This window comes from Pecten maximus, chromosome 7 (assembly GCF_902652985.1).
Source record: "Pecten maximus chromosome 7, xPecMax1.1, whole genome shotgun sequence".
In the NCBI taxonomy this organism is placed as follows: domain Eukaryota; kingdom Metazoa; phylum Mollusca; class Bivalvia; order Pectinida; family Pectinidae; genus Pecten; species Pecten maximus.
This window is the reverse complement of record NC_047021.1, coordinates 21,934,152-21,946,218: the sequence shown is the minus strand read 5'-3', so window position 1 is coordinate 21,946,218 and position 12,067 is coordinate 21,934,152. Positions and strand designations below refer to the sequence as shown.

Genomic DNA, 12,067 nt, shown 5'->3' with positions numbered 1-12,067 from the left:
TAGACTTTAACTTCTTTAAAATTATTGACAGGTATAAAAGGAGGTCTTACCTCATAAGAGAATTTACACGAGAGGGTACACCAGCCAAGTTGCATCACCCCTTTACTTCCCAGCATCAGCTCATATACCCATTTACCTGGTAACATAAGGTTATTAGGTTATTTAAGGTACTTGATTACACCTGTCAAATTACACATGACCAAAAACAAATACACCAAAACCAGGATAGTAATAACACAAGATATTGTACAAAATACTGCCAAACATGCCCTGGTACACCCATTTATCTGGTAACATAGAGGTAGTGGGTTATATTTAACTGATTACAAACGTCAAACAAACCAATAAAGTATACCTTAATGAATAAAACCAGGGCAATATATATTCAAATCAAAGAGAGCCCACAGGCATGAGGACATTATTCATATGGATACTGAGCCCATGGCGCCTCAACCCTGTAGTCCTTCTGTTATAATGTAAACTTTATTTATTTTACAACAATTGCGAAACAAATTATATTAACTTATATTGATCATGCTTGTTGGCCTGGATGGAAGCGTGCGAGGGGTCTTACTGTGGGAGGAAACCGGAGTACCTGGGGAAAACCTAAATGGTCGGGCAGGTGACCCCATACCTTTTCAAGTTTACAGGAAAATGACGGTGGTTGTATACAACCAGTCTTACCTTTGTACACACAACAGTTGGCTCTCATGGTACTGAAGTTACTGTAGCTTGTCAACTGCAGAAAAAAATATAACATACCAGTACTTATTAGCAAATATTCTGATCCATTCGTTGGTACTTGCATATATATATATATAGCATAACAAAATTTGAACTTATAAATCATATCCTAATAAATTAACAATGTATCACTATATTTAGAGAGCACTATATTGCCTATTATACCTGACTGATAAAATGCAGAGTTAACGAAGTTAAAATTAATTTATCCAGTAAATATGAAACAAAGAGGATGGAGTCGGTAAACCTGTCTGTAGAAGGCATAAGAGGGAATCTACACAAAATAGAATAATTTCATGGAATCAGAATTATCCTACCAAAGGATCCATCTCAGTCGTCCATACCTACCCCGAGTCTCCTTCATACCTACCCCGAGTCTCCTTCATACCTACCCCGAGTCTCCTTCATACCTACCCCGAGTCTCCTTCATACCTACCCCAAGTCTATCAGAATTAACCCACCAATGGATCCATCTCAATCCTTCATACCTACCCTGAGTCTCCTTCATACCTACCCCAAGTCTATCAGAATTAACCCACCAATGGATCCATCTCAATCCTTCATACCTACTCCAAGTCTCCTTCATACCTACCCCAAGTCTATCAGAATTATCCCACCAATGGATCCATCTCAATCCTTCATACCTACCGAGTCTCCTTCATACCTACCCCAAGTCTATCAGAATTAACCCACCAATGGATCCTTCTCAATCCTTCATACCTACTCCAAGTCTCCTTCATACCTACTCCAAGTCTATCAGAATTAACCCACCAATGGATCCATCTCAATCCTTCATACCTACCAAGTCTCCTTCATACCTACCCCAAGTCTATCAGAATTAACCCACCAATGGATCCATCTCAATCCTTCATACCTACTCCAAGTCTCCTTCATACCTACTCCAAGTCTATCAGAATTAACCCACCAATGGATCCATCTCAATCCTTCATACCTACCCCAAGTCTATCAGAATCCACCAGCATTGTTCCAACATTAGAACCAATGTCAAATTCCACTTCCCCAAAACTTATCCGACCGCCATCCGACACTGGTTCTGAAATGACAAAAGTGTTGTTTTTTTTGTCATATAAAGACATGAGAGCCTGTGGACAGACAAGAGGCCCATGGGCCTTAACGGTCACCTGATTTTTGAAATATTTCAGTAAATTTGAATGAAAGAATGAATTTAAAAACAAATAAAACAAATGATAGTCAAAAATGTGATTTCCCAATAACTATAGTAAAGTTTATCCCCTCCCATGGGGCAAACGCAAGACCCCAGGGCTAGGAAATTCACAATTATGGTAAAGCACCTTAAGACCCTTCGATCTGTGAAGAGTATTTAATTCTACCTTAAATGGGCTGTAAGAAGAAGATTTTTAAAATTTCTGTTAATTTGACCCTTTTTGGCCCCTCCCATCAGCCCCTGGGGGTCAGTCAGGGCCAACATGTACATACCATTAAACTGTCATCCCAAGCTGATAATGTTAACGAAGTTAGAATGAATTCCAATAAAAATTCAACAAATAATAGTCAAAAATGTGATTTCCCTATATAAACTATAGTAAAGTTTACCCCCTCCCCAGGGGCAAACATGAGACCCCAGGGTCATGAAATTCACAATTTTGGTAAAGCACCCTAAGATCCTTCCATCTATGTAGATTATTTGATTCTACCATATCTGAGAGTAGAGGAGAAGATTTTTGGAATTTTTGTCAATTTGACCCTTTTTGGCCCCGCCCACCAGCCCCTGGGGGTCAACTAGGGCCAACATGTACATACCATCAAACTGTCATCCCATGCTGATAATTTGATACAAGTTAGAATGAATTCCAATACAAATCCAACAAATAATAGTCAAAAATGTGATTTCCCTATATAAACTATAGTAAAGTTTACCTCCTCCCCAGGGGCAAACGTGAGACCCCAGGGTCATGAAATTCACAATTTTGGTAAAGCACCTTAAGACCCTTCCATCTATGTAGAGTATTTGATTCTACCATATCTGAGAGTAGAGAAGAAGATTTTTGGAATTTTTTGTCAATTTGACCCTTTTTGGCCCCGCCCACCAGCCCCTGGGGGTCAACTAGGGCCAACATGTACATACCATCAAACTGTCATCTCATGCTGATAATTTGAACCAAGTTAGAATGAATTCCAATACAAATCCAACAAATAATAGTCAAAAATGTGATTTCCCTATATAAACTATAGTAAAGTTTACCCCCTCCCCAGGGGCAAACATGAGACCCCAGGGTCATGAAATTCACAATTTTGGTAAAGCACCTTAAGACCCTTCCATCTATGTAGAGTATTTGATTCTACCATATCTGAGAGTAGAGAAGAAGATTTTTGAAATTTTTGTCAATTTGACCCTTTTTGGCCCCGCCCATCAGCCCCTGGGGGTCAACTAGGGCCAACATGTACATACCATCAAAGTGTCTTCCCATGCTGATAATTTGATACAAGTTAGAATGAATTCCAATACAAATCCAACAAATAATAGTCAAAAATGTGATTTCCCTATATAAACTATAGCAAAGTTTACCCCCTCCCCAGGGGCAAACGTGAGACCCCAGGGTCATGAAATTCACAATTTTGGTAAAGCACCTTAAGACCCTTTCATCTATGAAGAGTGTTTGATTCCACCTTATCTGAGAGTAGAGAAGAAGATTTTTGAAGTTTTAGTCAATTTGACCCTTTTTGGCCCCGCCCCTCAGGCCCCTGGGGGGTGGGGACCATATAATTCACAATTTTGGTTCACCCTCAGCCATGGAAGCTTCCTGTAAAATTTCATTGAATTTGGTTCAGCAGTTTTTAAGAAGAAGTTGAAAATGTAAATTGTTTACGACGCACGACAAAAGGCGATTGCAATAGGTCAACTGAGACTTCGTCTCGGGTGACCTAAAAATGCATCTCTCACCAAAACAACAAATAAGGCATAAGGGATGCAGTATTGCAAAATAACAGCAAGAAAATTTCAAGGTCACAAGCTTTAAGTGACAATACCATTTTGTTATTTTTTGACATTGAGCCCTGCTATCTCATGGGTCAATTAAGAAAAATCATTAATTAATACAAAAGTTTATATAATATGGACTGTAACTTAAAGCAATGAGTGTAAAACTTACTTGTTTGTGTGTCTGTTCCTTTGGCAGCCACACCTTCCTCTGCTCCCTCATTTTTCTCACCCTGCTGGTCCACCACATTCTTCAGACTTTTATCTAGGAATGTCTGAAGGGTTTCCAGTCCGGACAGTTCTCTTACATCAGCAAAAATCACTTATTAAAATCAGTTTGACATTGAAGATGTTGCAAGGCTACATCATATTGTTGATTAAAAGTGCAAAATTTACATTAAGAGTCCTAATGTAAGAAATTTAAATAGCTACCGATATACTGTCTACATGGCTCCATTAATTGTTGTTATATGCAATTATGTCTCACTATTGTCTGTAGTTGTCAATGTGATAAAATGGAACATACAAACTGTATATAAAAATCTGTAAGGGGAGATAAATTATCAAGATTGTAACCCTGGGATCTGGAAGATGACATGTTCTATTCTCTACTTTCAGGAGATCCCATCATGGAATTTAGTAATTAATTTACCATACATAGCAAGAGCACATTTAAATCTATCAATAGGATTTCATATGACTTCAACCTATGTATCAATGTAACATATTGAAATACATAATGGTACGTAGTAATTATTCATTATTCTATCAATAAAATTATATACCCAGGCCACTGGTAAATATATGCAGATACTACAGACCTTATATTTCTTATATTTTCATGGCAGTGTGTTTTTAAATGAAGATGAGAGAGTCCATTAAAGAAGATTTTTAATTTTTTAATCAATCACAATGCATATACAATTATTAGACTTGACGTAGTTATGTATTTAAAGCTGCAGGTATGTCTGGCTAGGCAATTAGATGCATATACATGTATATGGCATTGATATGTCATGAATTTGAGGCCAGGACTGAGGTAAATACACAAGTAACTAAATTGTCTGCCTTCATAATTTGTGTTACTTAATTATTTCATATATCTAGTAATTATTAACACAATATATCATGTACACTATGTGTTGTTGATCCCAGGGTTCAATATTTGAATTCCCTGTTGTCATACTAATTGTACTGTGCTGAATATATTGCATATATATGTACAGGGTTCACCATGGACCCAAAAATCATGGGCCATTTTGACAAGATATCAAAAATCGTATGGGCCAAAACTTAGAAAACTGAAGAAATTTTTTTTGGTGGACCATTTTGGAAAATATGGGGCAAATAGCCTCATGGCCAGAGTTATCCCTGCATGCATATAATGTATATGAACTATATATAATCAAGCAATCAAATGGTATTTATCTTACAATCAACAAATTAAAATGATGAAATCAGTGGTGTTTACCTTGTGCCATAGGAGGCACATGCCTGTGATGAGAGATCTGTAGATGTTGGAAACACTTTGTCCAACAAATGACTAGCATATGGGTCTGAAAAGAAATGTTGATTTTAGTGTTATTACTTGAAGATATCCTTTAAAAAGTTTTATTTAGTGTAATTCTGGTAATACTAGTAAGCCAGAGGACCTGATTCGATCACTTGCGTAGACATTGTAACAAATTAAATTTATTATGCTTTATATAACACAGCTGGTGGCCACATATGGGCACCAGAATTATGCTTAGATTTGTAACAGGAGAGGAGAAAATGTAGCGGCCAGACCGGGGTTCGAACCCGGGACCTCCGAACACTAGCCGGATGCTCTACCAATTGAGCTACCTGGTCACCAATGATCGACCCAGTCCAGTCCCGCTACACAGTGCAACTCCCTCCTTTTTTCTAAGTCTTCGCCCTCGAAGACACACGAGACCCTTATTTAATATCGCTTATACCACCACCGTGGGTATTTTAGTTGGGCGCCAATTTTGTAACAGAAGAGGAGAAAATGTAGCGGCCAGACCGGGGTTCGAACCCGGGACCTCCAAACACTAGCCGGGTGCTCTACCAATTGAGCTACCTGGTCACCGATGACCCAGTCCAGTCCTACAGATTTACTCGTGAAAGCATCACATTGTAACTCCTTGAAACTGCATGAAGGATGAGTTCTTCCGTGGGTGGGGAATAGGTAACCCTGGTAAGTAATGGCGGCATTGCGGCAATAAGAGTATAAGACTAGTAAGCCAGAGGTCCTAGGTTCGATCCATAGTGGAGGAAATGAATAGCAAGAATAATCAATATGCTTATTCACACCTTGGATGTTATCAAGCCACTGCGTGAACTCATATGTAGTTTGAATTTTCTGAGGCTCATGCTATCCAAAAGGAAGTTTTTAAAGGGTGGTACTAAAGTCAGAAGTACAGAAATCCTTGCAGATTAATTCATTTAGCTAGAATCTCGTGGGTTAGTGCCGATTGAGCAACAAATGAAAATCACGAGTGGAAAAAAAACGACGGTCTACTTTGGAAGGAATACAATGGTCCTCAAGTACCTTTCTTAACAGTTGTTTGTTGACGACCCTCCATTATCAACGAAAACAATAATCCAGCAAATCATCGAATTGGCCGTCAGACAGGAGCCATCAATTCAAAACAGGAAGTGACGAACAACACACCGACTTTGACGGAAGTGAATGGGCACAAAATAAACCTTAATATTATCCTAGTTTTTAATGAAATGTACCATGTAAATATGTCACAATAATCATTTCTAATTGTTAATTACTTTATCGAAAAAGTAAACTATACTTAAATAGACTTTCATGAAAATTTATATAGGATGTTTAAAATTCCACAGAGATTATTCCGCGAAAAGAACTATATAACCGCTTTCAAGTTGATTAATGTAGGAACCCTACTAACATGTTTTGTACCATAATCACCCCGCATCCATCACTACTTCTCCCCCACCACAGTACTAAATCCTTACTCTACGTATCACAATATAATAAAACGTCGGAATGTGTATAGACTAGTAATGTCGGAATTGTGTGGCTCTAAAGGAAGTATAGACATTTGGCAAAGAGGACAGTGGATACTATGGCAGAGAGACACCGAAGAAGGCTACAAGCGAGGACACCAAAAATAAGACACCAGCACTTAAATCTAACTACTAACCACTAACACCTAGTCCGTCGGACGGGACTTAAAACGGTGCCCCGTGTAAGAATGTCCAACTTGCACGATAAAGATCCCTCTGAGGTCTTTCGACGAAGAGTAGGTGTGATAACGCCGGCCCAGAGGATAGGTGTTTTTTTTAGGCCAATATTTAATTTTTCATATAATTTAATAGGTATTAATTAGACGGACGTCAAAATTTCGATAAACCAAATTTACATAAAGGGTAAGGTCCTCTCTTCTCCACTCATCTTCGATAGGGTAGGCGTAAATGCTACTAAACAGTGCCAGGTTAGGACTCATTCGGACTCTGGGAGTCGTCTCAAAATTACCCATAAGTTCTCCAACCGACTCCCTTCTCTTCTTTCCCACTCTCTCCCTTCACTCCATACTGTACCCACTCTACTCAATTTCCTATCTGTTCTCGCCAGCTGAAAGGCCGTAAGGCCGTAATAGCGGACGTAAAACCCATAAATAAATAAATAAATAAAAGATTAATGTATCGTTACCATCGTGAATATCTTTGCTCAAACAAATAATGATAGTAACCACTGAAGAAACATTGTTATCCACTTTTAACAATATAATAACGACTTGGCTGATTAATAAATAATTTATTTGAATTAAGATAAAGGAGCTATAGGACGTTAATTCACACATTTGTCAAAAAATCGTATACTCTACATATCCTAGCTGTGGTTTTTGTTTTTTTGTTTGTTTGGTTGTTTTTTTTGTAAAGACATTTAAGCTTTTGGCAACATCAAATATTGATCACGAGGTCAGTTTAAGTGATTTCGTTGTGCACGTTTCCTAATCAGGGGCCCGGTCGCTCGTTTATGCGGACAAACCGATTAGTTAGTTGTTAAATGCGATATTTCAAACATATATCTTCATGGACCTGCAAATGTTTTTTCAAGGCCCCTCAGAAAACAATATACAATCACTAGGTCCGTCTTTAATTCATAAACGAACAACACCGGTCCAAGTGGTTTAAAAATTAGTCGTTTAGACTGCAGGTTTGATAGCTACGGATCCGACATAATTATAGAAACTCAAATAAAACGAAAATATTTTATAATTCAAGACACAACATCTGAAACTGAATAGTCGTACAGTGATAGGCATCATAGTTATACAGTGATATAGTAGGTAGTCATTTATAGTTATAGGGGTATAGTATAGTCATATAGTGATAGCGGGCAGCTAGGCGCATTTCCAGGATTTTCGAAAGGGGGAGGTCCAGTAATTTAGTGATAATGCGAGGGGTCTGGGGCCGCCAAGGCATTTTTAAGACTATAAAAAAATTCCTCCTCCTCCAAAAAAGGAGGGAGGGTTCCTGACCTAGGACCTAGCGATAGATGCACGTGGTAACTAACTAATTAACTAACTAAATTATCGGATCCAGCTTGAAACGATCTCTTCAACTGTTTGGACTGATTAGTAAATGTATATATATATTGTATACGTATATCGCTCTACGTCTTATAACTAGTTGAAACGGATCATTATAGTGTACAGAAATACAACGTTTGTCTGTGAAGAATACATGTATTTTTAATTTGAACATGCCTAGATTTTCAATTTGGTATTTAATTTGTGTCCACGACAACCGTCAGTGGATATACGAATAAAAATATCACTGTACATGTAAAACAATTTCAATCCATAAAATGATATAAAGCCATCAATATGTTAGCTGAGTACAATAACAACATCTATTATACGTATAGCAAAGTATCAAACTCCTGCGCAGCCGAGTTCCATTTTTTGTAAATTTGATTTCACAATACAGTGAGGTAAAAGTGTTCCCATACTTTGGCCAGTTCAGATGGAGCTAAATTTAGATGTTTCTCTAACTGAAAAAACACACATAGTAACGCAAATCGAAACACGTAATAACGCGAAATAACACGATATCACGTATTGCGAACAACCCTTCCGTATACATGGCCAAGTCTACAAATGATAATGCATGTGCTTATCATTTTATTTTCTGTTCATCAGTATATGTGACTATTTTGTAATAACAAACACACATCAAAGTTTGTTTTAATGTAATTCATAATTGAAAAAGTTGATAATATTTGGTATATCAAACCCTCAACGACTAAAGCACTACTAAAAATTAATTTCTGAATATAACTCATCCGACACCCTCTACATTAATTTCAAAATTCAAAATTCAAAAGATAAAGATAAAAAGCTTTGTTGATCATCATAAATCAAATAAATCATTTTGAAATATTCTGGGTGTCAATTGAGATTGTATCAAACAAATGACAAGCGTTTTAGATATGGTTATGAAGAAATCTCTTTTCTTTCTTAGTGCTTTGATTTGCGTTATTACTTTTTTAATACTATCCAGAAGCAGCGCCTGCGGTAAGAACGCGACATTTTCAAATTGGTGGAAGATGAGTGAATATTTCCCCAAGGTTACCATGAAAGAGCTTTACATCAGTACTTAAGCACTTGTGGTTACTCGATCAATATCACCATTCACTGCTTTTCCATTGGCTTCTACCGTCAAGTACATGTACGTGGAAGACGGGTAAACACACTTCTCACAGGACTGCCGCAAAACGACCTCAAGTGTGTAAAGATGGGAAAACGCGACACCCTCAATTAAAGTGTGTAAAGATGGGTAAACGCGACAACCTCAAGTGTGTAAAGATGGGTAAACGTGACAACCTCAAGTGTGCAAATATGGGTAAACGCGACGCCCTAAAGTGTGTAAAGATGGGTAAACGCGATACCCTCAAGTGTGTAAAGATGGGTAAACGCGACACCCTCAAGTGTGTAAAGATGTGACGAGACACACCTCAAGTGCGTGGAAGAAAGGATAAATGCACTTCTCTAAGGGTTACTACGCTGCCATCACGTGTGTGAAAGATTGGTAAACACACTACCCCTTGTCGAGTTAAAAAAAAAGTACACTGGATATAGCCTGTACGGCTATCCCAAAGGATAACACAGGGTATATAATTCATCACATTGGTTTCTAACAAATGTTTTGAAATCACCGCCGGACATCCGCGACTCTCTGCTCTGTCGTTTGAGCCAATGTTACCAATGCCTTCAAATGCACGAAAGCTTCAGCAATTGACCTTCCCGGCTTAGCAAGAGATTTGTCCAATTTCGTGAAGATATATCTGGTGAATACGGCTCACCTAATGTTACCAATAAGATGCCTTCAATTATATTCTTATCGAAATATTTCACCCTCCTCTTTATTTTGACATAAGTTTCTGCTTACATGTATTTAGAGTTTTTCTCAGTCGTCTCCTTGGTATCAACATTCCTGGGTATCAACACTCCTAGATATCAACACTCCTAGATATCAACACTCCAAGATATCAACACACCTAGATATCAACACTCCTAGATATCAACATTCACGGGTATCAACATTCCTGGGTATCAACACTCCTAGATATCAACACTCCTGGGTATCAACACTCCTAGGTATCAACACTCCTGCGTATCAACACTCCTAGATATCAACATTCACGGGTATCAACATTCCTGGGTATTAACACTCCTAGATATCAACACTCCTGCGTATCAACACTCCTAGATATCAACATTCCTAGATATCAACATTCACGGGTATCAACATTCCTGGGTATCAACACTCCTAGATATCAACACTCCTAGATATCAACACTCATGGGTATCAACATTCCTAAGTATCAACATTCCCGGGTAACAACACTCCTGGATATCAACATTCCCGGGTAACAACACTCCTAAGTATCAACATTCCTGGGTATCAACACTCCTATGTATCAACATTCCAGGGTATCAACATTCCTGGGTATCAACACTCCTGGATATCAAAATTCCTGGGTATCAACACTACTAGATATCAACATTCCTTGGTATCAACACTCCTAGGTATCAACATTTCTGTGTATCAACACTCCTACGTATCAACACTTCTACGTATCAACACTCCTGTGTATCAACACTTCTAGGTATCAACACTCATGGGTATCAACACTCCTAGGTATCAACATTCCTGGGTATCAACACTCCTAAGTATCAACACTCCTAGGTATTAATATTCCCGGGTATCAACACTCATGGGTATCAACACTCCTAGGTATCAACATTCCTAGGTATCAACACCCATAGTTATCAACATTCCTGGATATCAACACTCCTAAGTATCAACATTCCTGGGTATCAACACTCCTATGTATCAACATTCCAGGGTATCAACATTCCTGGGTATCAACACTCCTGGATATCAAAATTCCTGGGTATCAACACTACTAGATATCAACATTCCTTGGTATCAACACTCCTAGGTATCAACATTTCTGTGTATCAACACTCCTACGTATCAACACTCCTACGTATCAACACTCCTGTGTATCAACACTTCTAGGTATCAACACTCATGGGTATCAACACTCCTAGGTATCAACATTCCTGGGTATCAACACTCCTAAGTATCAACACTCCTAGGTATTAATATTCCCGGGTATCAACACTCATGGGTATCAACACTCCTAGGTATCAACATTCCTAGGTATCAACACCCATAGGTATCAACATTCCTGGATATCAACACTCCTAAGTATCAACATTCCTGGGTATCAACACTCCTGGATATCAAAATTCCTGGGTATCAACACTCCTGGATATCAACATTCCTAGGTATCAACACTCCTAGGTATCAACATTCCTGGGTATCAACATTCCTGTGTATCAACATTCCTGTGTATCAACATTCATGGGTATCAACATTCATGGGTATGAACACTCCCTGGTATCAACACTCCTAGATATCAGCATTCCCTGGTGTCTACACTCATAGTTATCAACATTCCTATATATCAACATTCCTATATATCAACACTACTAGGTATCAACACTCCTGGGTATCAACACTCATGGATATCAACACTCCTGGGTATCAACACTCCTAAGTATCAACACTCCTTGGTATCAACACTCCTAAGTATCAACATTCCTAGGTATCAACACTCCTGGGTATCAACATCCCTAGGTATCAACACTCCTGGGTATCAACATTCCTGGATATCAACATTCCTAGGTATCAACACTCCTGGGTATCAACACTCCCTTGTATCAACACTCCTAGATATCAACATTCCTAGGTATCAACACCCCTACGTATCAACACTCCTGGGTATCAACACTCCTGGGTATCAACATT

At 38.4% G+C, this 12,067-nt stretch overlaps 1 protein-coding gene across 2 annotated transcripts in view; it reads right to left on the bottom strand.

Moving 5' to 3' along the window:
• Positions 1-6,370, bottom strand: part of LOC117331914 (E3 ubiquitin-protein ligase RNF123-like) — a 33,900-nt gene extending 27,530 nt beyond the window's left edge. Inside the window, exons 1-6 of one of the 2 annotated variants that reach the window (XM_033890887.1) lie at positions 6,258-6,370; positions 5,175-5,259; positions 3,876-4,006; positions 1,701-1,798; positions 685-739; positions 51-136 (exon numbers count right to left, since the gene is read on the bottom strand). In XM_033890887.1, coding sequence (XP_033746778.1) covers positions 51-136; positions 685-739; positions 1,701-1,798; positions 3,876-4,006; positions 5,175-5,259; positions 6,258-6,291 — 489 coding nt within the window. In that variant the 5' untranslated portion in view covers positions 6,292-6,370. Of the gene's footprint in view, positions 1-50; positions 137-684; positions 740-1,700; positions 1,799-3,875; positions 4,007-5,174; positions 5,260-6,257 lie in introns of those variants that run through there. The other variant, XM_033890889.1, reaches the window with a different exon arrangement.
• Between the last annotated feature and the right edge of the window lie 5,697 nt (positions 6,371-12,067).